The sequence below is a fragment of the Muntiacus reevesi genome, chromosome 4, assembly GCF_963930625.1.
Source record: "Muntiacus reevesi chromosome 4, mMunRee1.1, whole genome shotgun sequence".
NCBI lineage: Eukaryota > Metazoa > Chordata > Mammalia > Artiodactyla > Cervidae > Muntiacus > Muntiacus reevesi.
This window is the reverse complement of record NC_089252.1, coordinates 31451888-31473534: the sequence shown is the minus strand read 5'-3', so window position 1 is coordinate 31473534 and position 21647 is coordinate 31451888. Positions and strand designations below refer to the sequence as shown.

At 44.5% G+C, this 21647-nt stretch overlaps 1 protein-coding gene across 2 annotated transcripts in view; it reads right to left on the bottom strand.

Annotated features, from left to right (window-relative positions):
- Nucleotides 1-21647, bottom strand: part of ANKRD29 (ankyrin repeat domain 29) — a 51715-nt gene that overhangs the window by 11881 nt on the left and 18187 nt on the right. For both annotated transcript variants that reach the window (XM_065932451.1, XM_065932452.1), the window contains exons 4-7: nt 20608-20706; nt 16822-16920; nt 13445-13543; nt 569-667 (exon numbers count right to left, since the gene is read on the bottom strand). In XM_065932451.1, coding sequence (XP_065788523.1) covers nt 569-667; nt 13445-13543; nt 16822-16920; nt 20608-20706 — 396 coding nt within the window. The remainder of the gene's footprint in view (nt 1-568; nt 668-13444; nt 13544-16821; nt 16921-20607; nt 20707-21647) is intronic.

The window sequence follows — 21647 nt, the reverse complement described above, 5'->3', positions numbered from 1 at the left end:
TTCTGGCCTGAGAAGAAATTTTCCAATTCCCCCTTTCTCCTGCTGGAACACATCAATTGCTGTACTTGGACCATCTCGCTCACAGACTTCTATAGTAAAGAAATCACCCTTGTGGTGCAGCTCTCTACAGCCTGGGGAGCCTGGGCACCGCGGGGACCCCAAACCACAGACCCCGCGAGCCAGCTGCACTGCGGCCCAGAGGACAGCAGAAGGCGCAGCGCCAGGCGGATCAGCAGCCAATGCGGACACATCCCCAAGGGCCGCCGTGGTCCGGGTCTCCTACCTCCCCCATCCTCCCGGGTCATCCAGAGGCTAGCTCCGGTTGGAGGAATATTCTTGAGGAATCCAACATTTTCCCCTTAGAGACCGAGCAGCAGTTGCTAGGTTTCAATGCATTCAGACCTTTCCCTGGGGTTTCTGTTAAAGAGCAGGAGGAGGTTGGGAGGAAACCCTGGTGAATTAGAGACAAAATGAAGCTGCGTCTTTCTTCTTCGCACGTCTGGGCTCGGAGGTCAACGCTTCGATGGGAGGCCTCCCCACCTTCCCGCGCGGTGGTCCCCGCACTCACGTGGCGGGCGGCATCGCGCTCGGCCCCACGCAGCAACATCACCCGCACCACCTCGCTGTGGCCCATCTGCGAGGCGATCCATAGCGGCGCTGTCCCGTCCTGCGGGGAGAGGGCACGGGGCGGGGCGTGGGGTGGGGGGCGGAAAGTGGTTAGGGCCCGGACACACACAACGAGGGCGATTCTACCCACCTACCGAGACTGGCATTTGGCAGTGCCTGGACCACCTGGGAAATTGCCAACATTCACATCCTGGCTTTTTTTTTTTTTTTTGCAAGTAACCATTATTATTTTTATTAACCAACAAAATACATAATGGTACTTCAAAAGGATATTTTTGCAAATGAGAACTAACTGATGGGGAACTTGCTTTGGTTAAATAAGAATTTAAGTATCGTAAGTTGAGTGTGCAAAAATTGTACAATCAGGGTGGCCGTGACTTTGTCTTTACAGAATAACAATAATAACTGCTAACATTATTACAGCTACCTTTAAACATCTATTTTTATTCAGACATAATGCAGAATGCCATCTAATCCTGGAAGATAATGGTAATATAGAAAATAATATCAAATTTCCCAACATAGTAAGCTAAAGAGGATTCAGATTTTCTGGGGCCTGAAGATTTTAATATGGGAAGCTTAAAAATAATATAAAAGTATGGATAAAGAATTAGATACAGTATATTGGAAGGATTCTCTATTAGCCTCTTGGTCTGACTCTGAAAGGAAGTACTATCATTATAACATTACACTTAAGAAACATAAAACATGCAGTGTTGAGGCAGCTTGATCAAAAAAGTCACACAGTTGGTGAATGATGAGCTAGGCATCAAGCTTGATATTGTGTTTTCATTTTGCAGAGAGGTCTCAGTCTCACTGAGTTTTATGTAACCTGCCAGATAGCCCAGAATTATTGAGTGTTGGGGACAAGATTAAAAGCCAGATGTGTCAAACTCTAAAGTTCATACTCTCTACATTGAGCTTTTTTATGCCAACTTGTGAATCATTTCACACAGGATGATGAATATTTTTTTTTTTCAGATTTTAATTCCTTTTGATCAAAGAGTCATACAAATGAGAATTAGCCTGGACTATGAAGGAAATATGGCTAATTTCAAAGGTGAAGCTGATATTTTCTGAGGGCATTTTAGCAGAGGTTATTTTTTATATGTTTTAATTCTTTATATATCTTTTTTTTCATTTATTTTTATTAGTTGGAGGCTAATTACTTTACAATATTGTAGTGGTTTTTGTCATACATTGACATGAGTCAGCCATGGATTTACATGTGTTCCCCATCCTGATCCCCCCTCCCACCTCCCTCCCCATCCCATCCCTCTGGGTCTTCCCAGTGCACCAGCCCTGAGCACTTGTCTCATGCATCCAACCTGGGCTGGTGATCTGCTTCACCCTTGATAGTGTACTTGTTTCAATGCTGTTCTCTCTGAACATCCCACCCTCGCCTTCTCCCACAGAGTCTAAAAGTCTGTTCTGTACATCTGTGTCTCTTTTCCTGTTTTGCATATAGGGTTATCATTACCATCTTTTAAAATTCCATATATATGTGTTAGTATACTGTATTGGTCTTTATCTTTCTGGCTTACTTCACTCTGTATAATGGGCTCCAGTTTCATCCATCTCACTAGAACTGATTCAAATGAATTCTTTTTAATGGCTGAGTAATATTCCATGGTGTATATGTACCACAGCTTCCTTATCCATTCGCTTGCTGATGGGCATCTAGGTTGCTTCCATGTCCTAGCTATTATAAACAGTGCTGCGATGAACATTGGGGTGCACGTGTCTCTTTCAGATCTGGTTTCCTTGGTGTGTATGCCCAGAAGTGGAATTGCTGGGTCATATGGCAGTTCTATTTCCAGTTTTTTAAGGAATCTCCACACTGTTCTCCATAGTGGCTATATTAGTTTGCATTCCCACCAACAGTGTAAGAGGGTTCCCTTTTCTCCACACCCTCTCCAGCATTTATTGCTTGTAGACTTTTGGATAGCAGCCATCCTGACTGGCGTGTAATGGTACCTCATTGAGGTTTTGATTTGCATTTCTCTGATACTGAGTGATGTTGAGCATCTTTTCATGTAACAGAATAGAAAGCCCAGAGATAAATTCACGTATCTGTGGACACCTTATCTTCGACAAAGGAGGCAAGGATGTACAATGGAAAAAAGACAACCTCTTTAACAAGTGGTGCTGGGAAAACTGGTCAACCACGTATAAAAGAATGAAACTAGAACACTTTCTAACACCATACACAAAAATAAATTCAAAATGGATTAAAGACCTAAATGTAAGACCAGAAACTATAAAACTCCTAGAGGAGGACATAGGCAAAACACTCTCCAACATAAATCACAGCAGAATCCTCTATGACCCACCTCCCAGAATATTGGAAATAAAAGCAAAAATAAACAAATGGGACCTAATGAAACCTAAAAGCTTTTGCACAACAAAGGAAACTATAAGCAAGGTGAAAAGACAGCCCTCAGAATGGGAGAAAATAATAGCAAATGAAGCAACAGACAAAGGATTAATCTCAAAAATATACAAGCAACTCCTACAGCTCAATTCCAGAAAAATAAATGACCCAATAAAAAAATGGGCCAAAGAACTAAACAGGCATTTCTCCAAAGAAGACATACAGATGGCTAACATCCTGGCTTCTTAAAGTCAGGGGTGTGCAGGGCTCCAGCGAAGATGCCTGGGAAGCAGCCGAGTTGCATGCAAATCTGCTGCTGCTGCTAAGTCGCTTCAGTCGTGCGACCCCATGGATGGCATAAGTTGAATCTGTGCGACCCCATAGACGGCAGCCCACCAGGCTCCCCCGTCCCTGGGGTTCTCCAGGCAAGAACACTGGAGTGGGTTGCCACTTCCTTCTCCAATGCATGAAAGTGAAAAGTGAAAGTAAAGTCGCTCAGTCATGTCCGATTCTTTGCGACCCCATGGACGGCAGCCTACCAGGCTCCTCCGTCCATGGGATTTTCCAGGCAGGAGTACTGGAGTGGGGTGCCATTGCCTTCTCCTGCATGCACATCAGGCAGAGCCAAATTTGACAGCCCCAGGGAAGAGAAGCTATGCGTGCTGTGCTAAGTCGCTTCAGTCCTGTCCAACTCTTTGCGACCTTGTGAACTGTAGCCCACCAGGCTCCTCTGTCCATGGGAATCTCCTGAAATGGGTTGCCATGCCCTCCGCCAGGGGATCTTCCCGACCCAGGGATGGAACCCGCATCTCCTGCAGCTCCCTGCATCTCGGGTGGATTCTCTACCACTGAGCCAGCTGGGCAGACCAAGGAGAAGCCAGCCTGTCCCTATTTCTCCCAGATTCTGCCCCTCTGCTTTACTGGCCGGTTCACACAACGCATCGTGTTTCGCGGGGGCCCCTCATTCTCAGAGAAGAGGGGTGGTTTCCTCTGAGGCCCCTCTGAGTGTCAGAAAGCTAAAGACGTTGCTCCCACTCTTTTTCTGTGTTCTGAATCCTCCACCATCACCTCGTTTCCAGGGACTATGATTTTATGCAGGATGTGACGCTGTGTCTTCTGGAGGTTGCTGCAGCACTGCCCAGCTACAGCGGAGTGATGGTTTTGGTAATACTTCCTGAGTGTTATTTTCCCTGTGATTATTTTTTTCCTGTGAACACTGGGGTCATGAAACTGAGGTGTGTTGCTCCAGAGAAGGAAAAGTGAAACATCAAAGAGACAGAGAATTATTTGACAGGAAAGAGGGTGGTTCCTGCTGGTCAGAAAGGAAACTAGAAAACCCTGCTAGTGTCAGGAAGGACTCACTAGAGAGGGAGCGGGGAGGCGGGGTCACAAGTGTCTGTGTTTTCCGCCAGCTCTGGGTTGGATCTGGGTTGGTAAGTTCGGGTGTCAGAAACACTCAGATCAGTTATGGTGAATTCCAGATGGGAAAGGACTTTCTCCTGTTCTTGAGATGAAACCCAGGAACACTGCACGCCCTTAGAGGAGCTCTGCGCTTGGCTGGTGCTTCACGGGTAGAAGAGAAATGGTTGTGGGAGCCGTCTGGACCAATGCTGGACGTGGCCCCCAATACCCCTGGTCACATCTACCCAGGAGTCCCTGCCTGCCTGTGGGACATCAGAAGTGCTGGCTGAACAGTTGCCTGGAGTGAGCCTGGGTCGGGGAGACAAGGCTACAGAATGTCAAGAGCATAGGTGATGGCAGGACCTGTGTCTGGTAGACCAGTTGCCCCTTCAGGGGACCAGCACAAGAGGCCTAAAGGCTAGGGAGCTGGACAGGCCAGTGGAGGAAGCAGACAGGAGTATTTTTACCCCCACCCCAATGCCACAGTGATACTTTGACCTCTGAGAACCTGGGTCACTTGGAGAGACGGGCAGGAGGAGGGAGAACCCAGAACTGACCAACCTTAACCTCAGACATAATTAAGGTAATGGAACCCAAAGAGATGGCTTTAGTTAGATCAGACTAAATTACTCATCAGTGGGGCTGCGGGCTAAAGAGCAAGATGGATCGCGTACAGAGTCTAGAGTTTCACTTTCCATTGGAGGATATCATTTCAACTCCAGGGTACCGCCTTCAGCAGCCAGAGGGTCACTGCCCACTGATGTCCTGAAATGGACAAAGGATCAAGGTCTTTGAGCAGGGTGGTGGGTGATGGCAAACCAGGAGCCTAGAAGGACCTGGTAGTGCTGAGGGGGGTCAGAGGACACTGACACCACTGTCTTGGGGGAGATACGGGGAAGAAGTGCTGGAACAAAGAATGGAAGAAGGCTGGAGACACCTTGACCTACTTCATGCTCTACAAGGCCCTCTTAGACATATCCCTGAATCTGAATATTCTTTAAGATTTTTTTTTTTAAACATGGACAACGGGCTTCCCTCATGGCTCAGTGGGTAAAGAATCTGCCTGCAATGCAAGATACTATCTGCAGTGCAGGAGACTCAGGTTTGATATCTGGGTTGGGAAGATCCCCTGGAGAAGGAAATGGTAATGCACTCCAGGAAAGTACCATGGACAGAGGAGCCTGGTGGGCTATAGTCCATGGCGTTGCAAGAGTAGGACATTGCTTAGTGACTAAACCACCACCATTTTTAAAGTCTTTACTGAATTTGTTACAATATTGCTTCTGTTTTATCTTTTGGTTTTTTGACCATGAGGCCTGTGGAATCTTAGCTCCCCAACCAGGGATTGAACTCACACCCCCTGTATTGGAAGAGAAAGTTCTAACCACTGGTCCATCAGGGACATCACTGTATATTCTTTATCATTAGCGATATAAATAATACCTTCATCTGTACTTTTGAGTTTACAAAGCACTTCTGCACTCATTGTTTAATTTGATTCTCCCAATTCAGGATTCAACCAATCTTTTGTTTGCTCATTCAAACACCCAACAATTATTAAGCATCTTCTAAGTCTCGGGAAAGTGAAAAGAAAGTGAAGTCGCTCAGTCGTGTCCGACTCTTTGCGACCCCATGGACTGTAGCCCAGGCTCCTCCATCCATGGAATTTTCCAGCCAAGAGTACTGGAGTGGGTTGCCATTTTCTTCTCCAGGGGATCTTCCCAACCCAGGGATCAAACGCAGCTCTCCTGCACTGCAGGCAGACGCTTTACCATCTGAGCCACCAGGGAAGCCCAAAGTCTCGGAAGGAGTACTAAAAACAAGATCTGGTCTCAGTTCTCAAAGGAATGCAGCCTAGTGGAGAAGCTGCTGCTGCTAAGTCGCTTCAGTCATGTCTGACTCTGTGCGACCCCATAGACGGCAGCCCACCAGGCTCCCCCGTCTCTGGGATTCTCCAGGCAAGAACACCGGAGTGGGTTGCCATTTCCTTCTCGAGCGCAGAAGAGACATGGAAATATCAGTATGATTGCAGTGCCACAATAAAGTAGACAAAATGCCCAGGATGAACCTGGAGAGGGACCCTCTGACTATGTGGGGGTGACAGGGTCAGCTTCTCAGATGGGGTGGTATGAGCTGGGTCTCCAGGGAGGGCTAGAATTTTGCCAGGTGGGGAGAGAGGGAAAATGGTCTTCTACGTAGAAGGAAGAACATTTACAGTCACAGTGGCGTGGATAGGCATGGCTGGCTCAGGCTGGGTGGGGAAGTCAGTTGGCTGCAGGCTGAGGGATATGGGTGGGGCCCCAGGAGACAGGACAGAGAGTCCGGGCTCCACAAAAGATTTCCCCAGGTGCCAATGCACTTTCCCCTCCAGCCAGCTCTGGGTTCATCCACTTTTTGTCATTATGGCCACCAGAGGGCAGGCAAGGAAAGAAAGCCAGCACGCTGTTTCCTCTGCTTTCCAAGGGCTTAGTTTTTAGTTAAATTCTGTTAATGACACGGGGCTTCCCTGGCGGCTCAGAAAGTAAAGAATCAGCCTGCAATGCAGGAGACCCAGGTTCAATCCCTGGGTCTGGAAGATCCCCTCCTGGAGGAGGGCATGGGAACCTACTCCAGTATTCTTGGCTGGAGCATCCCATGGACAGAGAGGAGCATGGTGGACTACAGTTCATAGAGTCGCAAAGAGTCGGACTCAACTGAAGCAACTCAGCATACACGCATTAATTGATGCTAATACATGGAAAAGGGCTGAGAGGTGCTTTATTAGCAACAACTATGAATATCGTAACAGTGATGCTAACACTCAAATGTTGCCACCTTAATTGCAATAGCCATGGTAGGTGGAAAAAGAAGTCACCGCCTCCTGGTTGAGAGAACTTAGACAAATTCCTCTGAGCCTCGGTGTCAGCCTTCTGCAAAAACATTAGCTTCAGAGATATTTGTGAAGGAGAAAGCATACAGAAATGTGCTCAGCACAAGGAGTGGCCAACAGATGCTTAGAAAATGGTAACCAGACCTGAATATTATTTATCATGAAAAACAGTAAGTTAATTTGAACTTTTGTTTACAAAGCATTCCAAGTACTTTAAGTCGATTCTCCTAGTTACCCTAAGAGAAAACTGACTGAGCAGGTAAGATTGATTGAGAAAATGAGATCTAGGGGAAATCTGTGTATTTCCTTACTGGTGCTTACTTCTCCAAAGCTGATTTTTATTTTTGCCTTTTTTTAAAAAATTAATTTTTATTGACATATAGTTGCTTTACAATGTTGTGTTAGTTTCTACCCTACAGCAAAGTGAATCAGCTATACAATACATATATGCCCTTTCTTGGATTTCCTTCCCCCTTATGTTACCACCAAAGGTGATTTTTGAACCCAGGAAGCTGAATGTGAATTACAGCATTACTGTCAGATCCAGTTATTTAACAGCTGATTATCTAGTCTGTGAAGAGGACAGGTTTTCCTCTTCTCTACACCACAAATTTTGCTTTCTCATATATTTTCCTTCTATTAGAATCTTCATTGTGACAATGACTTTTTAATAAAACTGATGGCAATCAGGTCGATTTAGAGCCTTTTATAGAGTTTTGGGGAGAAAAGGAGTAGGAAAAACATCTGAAAATATTTATAAAAGTTTTAATTTACTTCTTGACAAAAACATACAAAGTATATTAAATCAAAGAAACTGTCATGACGCAGAAGTTAAAACCTCACTGGCACTAAAAAAAGAAACAGAACATTTAGCTTGAAGATGGGATTCATGGGATTCATGGGGGTCATGACAGCTGTCATTTACTATTTATGCATGTCAAGTAGAAAACAGTTTAGACTTATTTTGCATACCAAGTGATACACTGGCTCAGTGCAAAAAAGGAATGATAAGGTGGGCTGTTTAAAGATTAAATAAGCTGATGAAGTAGTAATGAGATCCCCATGCCTGGAGGGGTTTGACAGTGGCTGATCACCAAACAGCTTCTATACCCGATGTATGGTTAAATAGGGGATTTTTGCAGTTCCTTCCAGCTCTGTCATTTCCTCATTCCATTTCAGATAATATTTTCAAGTCTCCTCTATTTTTATACAGAGGTCACAGCATGAGATGGGAGTATATGACATGACTTGTATTAGAGACTAAATTTTATTCGCCCTTTTTCAGGCTCCTAAAGATGATTTAGAAAAAAGAATTAAAACCACTCTCTCCCGTGTGCGTGCGTGTGTGCTCAGTTGTGTCCGATTCTTTGTGACACCATGGACTATAGCCTGCCAGGCTCCTCTGTCCATGGGATTTTTCCAGCAAGAATACCGGAGTGGGTTGCCATGAACCTGCCTCTCTTGTACTGGCAGGTGGATTCTTTACCACTGAGTCACGTAGGAACACATGGCAATAAGTATATTAAGTGGCACTAGCTCTTTGCTTCTAGCACTTTCTAGCACCTACACTTAGGCTACTTCACCTGCAGGCTCCAGCCAGACAAGAAAGTGCTGAAGACCAATTCTGTTCTAAATTGGGGGAGATTAAGGGCTTCGCAGGTGGCGCTAGTGGTAAAGTACCCGCCTACCAATGCAGGAGATGTAAGAGATGCGAGTTCGATCCCTGGGTCTGGAAGATCCCCTGGAGGCGGGCAGGGCAACCCACTCCAGTATTCTTGCCTGGAGAATCTCATGGACAGAAGAGCCTGGCGAGCTCTAGGCCATAGGATAGCAAAGAGTCGGATACAACTAAGCGACTTATCTTGCACGCATGCAAGAGATCACAAGGAACCTCGTCAGTAACACTGGGGGGTTCAATATGGAGAACACTTTGCTACCAGCCCTGGAGCCCTGACCTGGAGCCCATTTCTCACTACTGTGTCCTTCTATTCTGTGTCCTTGGTCCAGCAAATGAGTCTATAGAAGATGCTACCTGCTGCTTGCATTGTCCACACTGTGACCCATTCTCCTAGTCACAGGTGATCAGACCAAAGATGGGCAGGCCAGCCATGGCCTGGGGAGCAGGGATGAGCTTCAGTGACATGGCTACCCCAAGAGTTTGGGAATCTAACCTGGAAACTTGGGGACCACATACAAGATAAGTGGACAGAGGAAGCCGATCAAAATAAAAAGGAGTGGGAGTGAGAGAGACAGAGGCAAGAAAGGACTTGGAGATGACAGACACTGCTTGGCTTATGAGAGAAAAAGAGCAGCCTTGATTTCTGATGGGTTTTCTGTTCCAGGGAGGCAGGAAGGCCTGGATGGACTAGGAATGAAAACAGCAAAACCTAACATTCACTAAGCCCTTGGAATATACTGGCCACTGCAGGAAGTTTTACAGGGATTTTTTTTTTTTAATGCTGACAGTACTCCCAAAGCGAAGATACTATTATGATCATGGTTTTACAGTTTTAAACAATGAGATTCAGGGAGAGTAAGCAAATTTGCTTGAGGTCATACAGTTACTAAGCAAAACTGAAACCATGTTTCATTTCCTTGTCCATATTCCCATAACCACCAAGCTGCTCACTTTCTCCACCCGAGGTCTGGGTCTGGCTCTTAGAAAGCCCCTGGGACTGGTGTCCTCTGGGCGCTATATCAGAGCCTTGTTCCAGTTCCCGGTCACTGATCACCATGCACTGCAGCCTTCCAGGCCTCGTGGGAACTCTGCCCACGCCATAGGCTGTCCTCTGGAGGTCAACACAGCTTTTCTGACAACAGAGGATATGAAAGCAGGTGGGTCTCCCTATTGCTGTCCGCTCCCATCTCAGAGCCCTCAGGACACCATACCCATCTGATGACTCCACATTGCCCAGTGCCCACCTCTGGGTTGCCCTCCAAGCTTACAACCCAGGAGAAAGGATCTGGGTCCAATCCAATCTGGGTCCCAGCATCTCTCTTGGATCGGATGGATAAAAGTCCAAACCAAGGCTTCTGTTAGAGAAGGCACTTTACGAGATGACCTGTTGGTCAAGCTTCAAAGAAATGCTGATTAGCACATTAAGAGAACTAGATAGAGATGAGTTGATGACAGGCCAACCTCATCTCCAGGTATAGAGCCCGACCTTCGCCACTCCATAAAAGCATCATTTTAATAGGCTGTGTGAAATGAGATGGGAAAAGTATATTGGTAGACGTGCTAAATCATTTCAGTTGTTTTCGACTGTTTGCAACCCCATGGTGTGCAGCCTGCCAGGCTCCTCTGTCCATGGAATTTTCCAGGCAAGAATACTGGAGTGGGTAGCTATTCCCTTCTCCAGGGGATCCTCCAGACCCAGGGATGGAACTCATGGCTCCTGCATTGGCAGGCGAATTCTTTACCGCTGGCACGACCTGAGAAACTCCTTATTGATAGAAAAACACACTAATTAGCCATCTCAGCTACTGATTAAAAATGTCTGAGTCATATCAACTCTACTTGGTAAGGACGCATAGACGGAACTGAAAATGAGGTTTTAAATGACAGTGTGACAGTGTGACTCTGTGACTCTTGACCTCTTTATTAAGGACAACTTAAAAGGGAAACTTTTCAAGCTCTTTCTAGGGATTAAAAAATTTTAAAAAAAAGATAGAAGAAAAGAGTTTAGTCTTTCCCAAACCTACCTATGACTTGCTTTATGATTAATGACTCCTTCTCACAAGAGATATAAGAGTACTAAAAGGATTTTCAGTTAGTTCTTCAGTGATAGAATTACAAGGAAAAGTCTTGCCTACTGCCATTTGGATTCCCTGCAGCTCAGATCAAATATTAGCTGAATAATTTCAGTGCAGCTCTGTTCACATCCTGGCATAGTATATCATACAATGTCAGGACTCCATGGGATGGTGAAACAAAAATTAGAAATCAGATTTACCTAAAAATTTTAAGAAATTAAACTAGGAAAATATCCCTGTCCTTATTTTGTAAACTCAAGAATATTCAGACAATGATTCAATGTGTCAGCTGAGATTTCAGAATAAAATATTGCCTTCCAAATGTCCTATCTGTGTAAATGTCTACCATGTGCAGGCCATTTTAATGGAAACTTTCAGTTAGATTTTTTTTAACCTCTTCATGAAAGTGAAGTGAAAGTGTTAGTCCCTCAGTAAAGTCCAACTCTTTGCAGCCCCATGGACTGTAGCCTGCCAAGGTCCTCTGTCCATGGTATTTCCCAGACAAGAATACTGGAGTTGCCATTCCCTTTTCCCGGGGATCTTCCCGACCCAGGAACTGAACCTGCATCTCCTTCGCTACGAGTGGATTCCTTACCATCTGAGCCACCTGGGAAGCCCTAACCTCTTTGTAACTTTTGTCAAAGTCAGCTGAGGTTGATATTACTTTTTCTGTATTTCTGACACTTCTTGTTTCTTGAAATGGAATTAAATATGCAGAGTTTACGCTTTCAGAGAAGACAGAATTTGGACTAGTTTGATCTGGGTAGATAACCTTTACCTATAAGCTTGTGGAAAGGCAGTAAAAAGATATGGTTTGAGGGTACAAGGGGGTTAGTGCACCCTGTGGAAAGGAAAAATTTCATCGCTTCCCACAGGCCCCCCACTGCCATGGTGATTCTCATTTTATAAAACACCTCTCCCTAAATAACAATCTTTTCAGAGCTGGATGCTCACAATTCCAAACAGCTGCATTAGATGTAGTCGTTGGGAAGGCATGTCACTTGACCCTTGACCCAAGGGCGGGGTCCTCCCGTTCCCAGGCTGGGTCACGCACTTCGCCCAGGTTATCCTCATTCCTGAGGAATGAAAAACAGCAGCGATGTGTTGTGGTTCCCATGGCACTGCTGGGTTACTCTTTAACTTCCTGGATTTCACATCATCACAAAACTCATTTTACGTTTGTTGGTGGTGGTGTTTAATTACGAAGTTGTGTCCAACTCTCTGTGACCCCATGGACTGTAGCTTACCAGGCTCCTCTGTCCATGGGATTCTCCAAGCAAGAATATTGGAGCAGGTTGCCATTTCCTTCTCCAGGGGATCTTCCCCATCTAGGGATTGAACCCATGTCTCCTGCATTGGCAAGCGGTTTCCTTACCACTGAGCCACCAGGGAAGCCCCGAGGTTCCCACGGCTACTCCCTGATGAACAAACAGGCCTTCCCGCATCAGGACCGCATCACAGTGGGAATCTGCCTGTGTGCGATTTCCTGGCAGGTCATCAGCTTGCCCTTTTCCCTAGAAGACTACCTTGAAAAGTAAGGTTACCTTAATCTGAAATGTTTCATTAAAAGCAAATGAATTAGTGAAGAAGTAGTTCTGATAGAAGAGAGGCTAATTATAAAGCCTTACATTTGGATGGTTCTTAATCATTTATAAACGTGACCTTGTGCATGCATGCGTGCTAAGTCGCTTCAGTAATGTCCGACCCTGCGACCTTATGGACTGTAGCCCACCAGGCTCCTCTGTCCATGGGGATTCTCCAAGTGAGAACAGTGGAGTGGGTTGTCATGCCCTCCTCCAGGGGATCTTCCCCACCTAGGGATCGAACCTGTGTCTCCTGCACTATAGGCAGATTCTTTACTGCTGAGCCGCCAGGGAAGCCCTGGGTTGCCTTGTGCTCCTTTCTTTACGTATCAGTTAATTGATTCTCCAAATAACATCTTGGCTTTTGGTAAATGAAGTCTCAACAGTGCTGCAATGTGAGACGAAACTACAGAATCCACTAAGAACCCCTTTGGCTCAGCACAAGTGGTGGGGAAGAGATAAGGCACCATAGCAGCGGAGGAGCTGAGCAAAAAGGGCAAGGCTCCCTGACCGCCTCGATTCACCTATGTCCCAGTCTAGCCTACTCTCCCGACCTCAGTGCAGACATCATTTATTTGAACAGGAGGTGGCAGAGTATGTACTTGACCTCAGACACCACACATATGGACTGGTGATGTCAGCCTGATTTCACAGGCTTTCAGGTGAGCCCAAAGCAAAGAACAGGAGAGAAACCTTGGTCAAGGATGAACTTTCATCCAGAGGCAAAAAGGCTTTAGAGACACCCAGATCTGATTGGCTATCTTAGGCAGGTGCTGCTGCAGACTGCAAGCCACCCTGCCCACCGCCCCACACGCATGCGCAAGCAAAAGACATTACCTGCCTCGGCTGGTTGACTTTTGCGCCTGAAGATAACAATAATCGAATCACATCCAAGTAACCCCCTTGGGCTGCTAGGAAGAGTGCAGTGGCTCCATCCTGAAAGTTGGCAAATGTAAAGTGTTAAGAAAATTATTTATTTTAAAAGAAATTCGATCTTATAATACTGATACATATGTTTAACACAAGTTTCCATTTCCACCCCTCCCTTCCCCCTTTTTACTATGCATGGTATTTTATTCTTTGAAGACTAGTTCTAAAACATAACACTAAGTCAGGCTGAAAGGTAAAGCTGAAAACAGACAGCTGTCTAAGGATGAGTTACAACATATGCAATGACTGTTCACACTATAAAATCTTGGTCATAGAGTTTATGATACATCTAGTTGCAAAACTGGTTTTCCAAAGAGTCATCATTTTTCTCTGTCCACACAGCTTTGTCATAAGCCGCCTTCTGCTTTTGTTGCGTGATCTCAGAGTCTACTCTCTTTTATTTAGGATTAAAAAAAATACACACTTAATACAATTTTCCATTGCAATCCATTGGTCACTAAGAGCTAAGTTGTTCATTTAAAAAACGAAAACAAAGGGTTTCCCTGGTGGCTCAGTGGTAAAGAATTCGCCTGCCAACACAGGAGACACAGGTTTGATTCCTGATTTGGGAAGATCCCACATGCCTTGGGGAAGCTAAGCCCGTGTGCCACAACTATTGAGGTTGTGCTCTAGAAAGCATACAAAATAGAATACGAAACATCTAAATTTTTTAGAACATTAAAACTCTAAAAAGCCACACACACACACAAATGCATGTTAATTAAAAAACAAAAAAACAACCAAATCCCCCAAATCTATTTTGTGTGCTTTTATGAATCAGGTATGAACAGTATCCTTTTAATTTTTGTTTGTTGCCGTTCATTCACTCAGCTGTGTCCGATTCTTTGCGACGCCATGGACTGTACCCCGCCAGGCTCCTCTGTCCATGGGATTATTGTGGCAAGAATACAGAAGTAGGTTGCCATTTCCTTCTCTGGGGGATTTTCCTGACCCAGGGATCGAACCCTCATCTTCTGCATTGGCAGGCAGATTCTTTACCACTGCGAAACCAGGGAAGCCCCATCCTTTTAATTAGATATTCCCTACTGCCTTCTCTTTTGTGTTTCCTTATCCATGTTCTCCAGACTTTCAGTTTCTCTATGCTTTAAAACACAAGATGCTTTCAGAATACCCACTCTGGTAAGAATGTCCACGAACTTTCTCCCTGCCAGGCCGGCAGACTCCAACAATACCTATACACACAACTAGGCAGTCCTGCATGAAAACCCAAAGTAACTGCTTGTTACCAAATTCTTTAGATCTCTTTTTAACTGGGTGTCTACATCTTCTGGGCTTTTTTTTCCTTAAAGATGCACCATTGGTTAATTTCAGCAAGTACAACGGTCCATCCAGAGTATGCCTCCTGCCAGGCGCTCTCTCCACGCAGACAGCGCTCACAGGACAGGGTGAGCCTCATGACTTTCACATGCACAGTGGAAAACTAGTTCTCCCAGCTAATAACCACCCCTCCCGTCAGAACACTACCCACATGCTCATAGCACCTTCCCTGCAAGTCCAACCAGGTAGAGGGTGCTGGCTTTCCACTGGGTGTCAGCAGAGCAGTCAGACCCCCCCCAAGGCAATCATTAGGAAATTAATCAGCCTGGACAGATTTTAAAGCAGATGTTTGATACGGGGATACAATTTTCAGCTGTTCCTTACTGTATTGCCACAGAAAGGCTTCTCTGACATAGAAGCTCTAACTCTTATGAATTTTCCAAAACGGATCTTCCCTGCATTCATTGGATTTTTTTTTTTTTTTTTTTTACCATGCATTACACAGTTCTGTTTTTCTAGAAGCTTTCAGGAATCATTGACGCTACTTCCCTTGCCCTGTATTTCAACTGTTGTTAATGGAAACATTTATTTTGGACTGTTCAGGTAAGGGTAGAAGTCTAAACATAAATGGAAGTTCTGGAGCATGGAATTTTTAGGTTATCCCATCACAGAAGAGTTTAGAAACTCTGCATTTCTAGGCTTCCCTGGTAGCTCAGGCAGTAAAGCGTCCTACTTATAGTGCGGGTAGACCTGGGTTCGATCCTTGGAGAAACTCTGCATTTCTAAAATTAAGTGCCGCCTCAATGAACCTGATGGAAGAATGTTAACCAATAGTTAAATTCTATGCTGTGCTATGTACTAGGTTGCTTCAGTCCTGTCCGACTCTGCGACCCTATGAACTGTAGCCCGCCAAGCTCCTCTGTTCATGGGATTCTCCAGGCAAGAAAACTGGAGTGGGAGGCCGTGACCTCCTCTAGAGAATCTTCTCAACCCAGGGGTTATGAATTCTTTACCAGTGAGCCACTGGGGAAGCCTGGGTGGACTCAGGAAGTGAAATTTTTTAATGCTCCCTGGGTGATTCTCCTGTGCAGCCAGAGTTGAGAATCACTCCTTCAGACCACAGTCAAGTAATTCGGTCATGGTACCAGGAATGCTATCGGCTCAGAGTGGGAGCAGGTTTTGAAGTGCCAAGGCTAAGGCTAGTTCCTCTGCACTTCAAAGAGGCCTGTGATCTGTCAGAGGTTCCGTGTAGACTCTGGAAAGGGTGTTCAAATGGAAAAGTTCAGACCCACACATCTCATTACAGAGCTATGAAAGTCTAGTGCTCCTGGGCACGGGGTTCATGTCTGGTGGTACAATAGCCTCAAACACGGCTCCTAGATAAATGGAAGCAGGGATTCTTGCACTCCTCACCATGAGACTGTCCAGTCACTTCATCTCCCCATGTTTTACTTCTTCCTCCAAAACCAGAATAACATTTGCCATAAATTCTACAGAATTACAGCGACCATTAAGAGTACTTGGGCAATGTGCTAATTGCCAATTAGCTGCAAACAGACCCACGCTGGCAGTGGATGCCTTTCAAGGTCAACGGCATGCACGTATTTCAGAGATCTTCCCCCATCCAGCCTCACTTCTCTTCCAAACAACTTGATTTTTCCTTTTTTTGTGTGCTCTTCCGCCCAAAGAACTCTACAACAGGAGAGTTTATTTTGGTTTTCAGCAAGTCCACACGCTGGGCTTGTTATAAAGAAATAGGTATCACATGATTTTGGAAGATCTTAATTGTGTAGGTATGTGAAATACTTCATATGTGCTAGAGACTTAAAAGAGCAAAGATAAATAAAGATTACGTGATTTCTACACAGAAAAGGCTCATCCAGTTAACTCTTTTATTTCCTTGATGGCTCAGATGCCACTTCCAGCATCAGAATTTAGACCGTGATGCTGTATGTGCTGAGGCAATGAGCAAGCGTCCCCCGAAAGTCCCCTTGAAACACACTCACATAGAGCTGGTCGTGGATGTTGGCTCCATGCTTTAGCAAGGTCTCCACCACCTGCATGTGCCCGTACTGACTGGCGGCCAGCAGGGCAGTGCCTCCATCCTGCGGTCACGCAAAGAATAAATGCATTAGAAATAGGGCAGGCACAAATCTTACCAGGCAGATGCTCTTCGCATGGTGAGAATTTTGGAAAAGCATTTCCCATACATAATAACAAACTGTCTTTTCCTCTTTGATCTCTTTTACTTTCTTCTTCATAATCATGACAGAGTTCATCTTTTGTTTTGTTTTGTTTTTTGACTGCTCTGGGTCTCAGTTACGGCATGCAACATCTTTTTAGTGTGGCACTAGAACTCTTTTAGTTCCAGCATGTGGGATCTAGTTCCCTGACCAGGAATTGAACCTGGATTCCCTGCATTGGGAGTGTGGAGTCTTAGCCACTGGTCCACCAGGGAATTCCCTAGAGTTCGTCTTCAGGACATCACTATGTTGTATGCTCGGGTGACTTGCTTGAGATACATTACAGATATTTGACTAAGTTATTATAATTAATTTAGAAATTCCTCATGTCAAATGCAGAATCATCTCTTTGTCTCTCGATAAAGGAGACAAAGAACAGAAAGACTGTACCAACCAGTTGTGTCTTGGAATTACCAGAATGGTAACTAGCTTCTTCCTGTGGGTCTGCCCAGTTGTAGGCCTCTGAGATTAAGGTGTATTTAGGGAGTCGCTCTCTGGGCCCCTGGCTTCTTGGACGAGATCTACATGCACTTAGAGCAGGGATAACTACAGCATATTCCATATGCTTCGCATGCTCCTACTTTGCGTTTTCCTTTGAACATATGCCAATCTGTCCAAATCTCTTAAAACACGGATGCTAGGACTCTCAACAGAGCACTGCAAAGTAGACGTGGTCTGACAGGACATTCCTTGGTTCCATCAACTCTTGCTTTTATCTTTGCACCTAAATTAGAATTCGCTTTGACGCCAACCACACCACACTACTGACTCAGAGTCTGTGGTCAGCTGAAGCCCTTAATGGCTTTTCTCAGGTGCTGGGCTGAGGTTTTTTCTTTCTCCATCTAGGATTGCTGTGCTGTTTGTTTGGCTCTATGAATGGGTATTTAGACATGTGAGCTAATTATAAATAATGGAAGAAAGTGGAATCTGGTTTTGAAATACAAATCATAAACAAGACAGTGTGGTTCCTAAATTTGGGCATAGAGTGTTTATACAAAACTCCTACTCTCAAAGCCACACCCTCAGATTCAGTAGATCTGGAGTGAGGCCCAGATATAGGCTTTTTTTTTTTTTAAATGCAAAGAGGAAAATTATAATCATTTTTAATATTACTTTCCTAAGACTATTACTGATAATAATTTGGTATATTTCCACTCACTATCATATATACATATATAGTATGTATATGTGTATAACAAAATTGTCATAGTTTACATAAATTTTTATATCTTGCCCCCTTTTTTTAAAAATTTTTTTTTTTTTTATTAGTTGGAGGCTAATTACTTCACAACATTTCAGTGGGTTTTGTCATACATTGACATGAATCAGCCATGGAGTTACACGTATTCCCCATCCCGATCCCCCCTCCCACCTCCCTCTCCACCCGATTCCTCTGGGTCTTCCCAGTGCACCAGGCCCGAGCACTTGTCTCATGCATCCCACCTGGGCTGGTGATCTGTTTCACTATAGATAATATACATGCTGTTCTTTTGAAACATCCCACCCTCACCTTCTCCCACAGAGTTCAAAAGTCTGTTCGGTACTTCTGTGTCTCTTTTTCTGTTTTGCATGTAGGGTTATCATTACCATCTTTCCAGATATAGGCTTTTGACCAGTCATGAGAGGTGACTGTGAGGTGCAGGTGCCGGGTGGGGGGGGGGATCCCTTGGAGAAACCCTTGCTATAGCTGCAAGATGCTGGAGGATGCACGCAGCTGAGTAAGGTTTCAGCGAGGGACGGGCTATGTGGTGGGAAAGAGAGGCATTTTGAAGGATAGGAAATGAAGGAGAGAGATTGGAAGGCTGAGGTCAGTGGAGATGGGCGTGGCATGGGGTGGCTGGGCATCAAGAAATTGGTTAATAATAGCAATGAGCACCAACATTTCCACGTTATGTTGTGTCAATCTGCCCAGTTCTTTGTCTGGGTTTAGAGAATAGATAAAACATGGTGATTGTTATAGAAGAGCTGATACCTTTTGTTTAGAAAAAACACATCTGGGGGGACATAGGGCTTCTCAGGTGGCACCAGTGGTAATGAACCTGCCTGCCAATGAGGGAGACATAAGAGACGCAGGTTTGATCCCTGGGTTGGCCAGATTCCCTGGGGAAGAAAATGGTAACCCACTCCAGTATTCTTGCCTGGCAAATCCCATGGACAGAGGTGCCTGGCGGGCTACAGTCCATGGGGTCGCAAAGAGTCAGACTCAACTGAAATGACTTAGCACGCACGCAAGTTTAATTACAATGAGAACAGCTGTTGACACAAAGTCAATTTTGGATGACAGGACTGTATTAAAACCCAAAGCTTCCCAACACTGTCTTCCCAGAGAAAGCTCTTGGCTACCTGCAGCTGTCCCAATGGAAATATGCAGAGCTGCTCGCCCTGGGCCTGTGTTCCATGGATTTCCAGGGTAGCACAGTCTGGCTCATGTACAAAGGCCAGCCCTAACTTGTTACCCAGGAAGAATGAAGCAGCTGGTCACACACAGTCATTTGACTTAGTTGAGAGTTGAGCCTGAGATTTGTATAACTTCCACTTTTTATTTTTAGTTGTGTCACTTTTATAATTAAAAATTAAATGATAATTAACGTAAAGAGTATGAACACATGTGTTGTGGATTACTGTATATTATACTCAGCATGTCTAGGGGCATGTACACAATCTGACTGCAGGTTTTAGAAAAGACAGAAACCCTTTCTGAAATTCAGATCTACTTCATAGTGTTTTAACAGGAAAAAAACCCCATTGGAAACTCCCTGGATATCAACATATCACATATAATGAATTAAGAAAACCTAAAAGTTTCCAACTAGGGCAAATTTTCAAGAATTTTTTATGACTGGGCTAGACAAAAGTTTTCAATTATAAAAATGTGACAGTTCAAATTCTTCAGCTACAAAATATTATCAAGAAAAATCATATTGTGAAGATAAATGGATCTTTCTGCAGCCTCAGTTATCTTAGTCACATGTCAAATGTGAAGAATCAATGACTTCTTTAAGGAAGAACCATAATTCCTCGCCCAACCATATGAACTATAATCGTATGTTATATATCTCAGTGGCGACATCCCAGAAAATAAACTGCCTGCCAAAGCCTCCTTAGAAATTTCTCAAGATTCACTAGGCTTGGCTTAATATTTCCAGTAATTCCTATCACAGCACTGGGATTAACCCTGAAGCAGAAAAAAGCAGAAGAGAATAGGAAAAGTCATAAAGCACCTACTACTGTATCCATTGTGATAACAAAATTTAGTGTCCCAGAATAGAAAGTTACCAATACAAGAAAGAAAGTAAGCTGCAAACCCTCCAACCCCACCCACCCGCCAAATTCTCCAATTGTTTGCCCAGGGTAAAAAATGTCATGTTTTGAATTGAATTCCTAGGACTACCCCTGAATCATTACAACTTAACCTTGTGAAACCCAACTTCTTAGCTTGTAAATCTTGTAAGTAGCATAGCAAACATTCATACTATAAATGAAGAGAAATGAATACTCACAACTGCTGAAATTCTTCAATAGGGTATAAAATCAAGAAAATTCTCTTACTTTGGTCCTAAATTCAGTGGATGCTCCAAATTCAAAGAGAAATCGCACGACATTATTATGTCCTTGTTGGGCAGCAAAGAAAAGGGCGGTTGTACCTGACTGAGAGAGAGAGAGAGAGAGAGAGAGAGAGAGGCTGGTTTTAAAGATATTTGGTTACATTTCATTTGACTGATATGATTGCAAACAAAACAAAACAAAATCCTTACATATAAACCTCTAGCCTGAAGGGACTACATTTGAACAGAATATTCCTTACTCAGGTTAAGTGACCAGGGTAGAGAATGCTGGGTTCCAGAAACCTTAAGATGTAACAAGGTCTGGATGAGAAAACTGGGCTAGAATGGGAAAACTCTTTTTTTTGTTTTTGCCTGTACTGCATGGCATGCAGGATCTTGTTAGTTCCCTGACCAGGGACTGAACTCATGCCCCTTGCAGTAGAAGCGTGGAGTCCTAACCATTGGACCACCAGGGAATTTCCTCCTCCTCATCATTTTTTATTTAAATAATTTTATTTATTTTTGGCTGAGCTGGGATTTCATTGCTGTGTGGACTTTTCTCTATTTTCAGCGAGCAGGAGTCACTCATTAGTTGCAATGCATGGGCTTCTCACTGCAGTGACCTCTCTTGTAGAGCATGGGCCCTAGGCATGTGGGATTCAGTAGCTGCAGCTCTTGGGTTTAGTAGTTGCAGCTCCTGGGCTCTAAAGCACAGGCTCAATAGTTGGGCACAGGCTTAGTTTTTCGAGTCATGTGAGATCTTCCCAGATCAGGGATTAAACCTGGATCTCCTATATCAGCAAGCAGATTTTTTACCACTGAGCCACCAGGGAAGCCCCCTCATCTTCTTAATAGCCATGAATCTTAAAGACTACCAAAGTGTGCAACTCTATGTGTCTAGATAGACAAATAAAGAAAATAATGGCAGTACTTCTTTAGGAGACAAATATTCTGATAGTGCAGAACAGATTACAAACGAACCAAGGAAGAAGTCTGCTCGGAGTGTCAGTTCCACAGCACTGCCAGGCACTCTCTTCCAGAGTC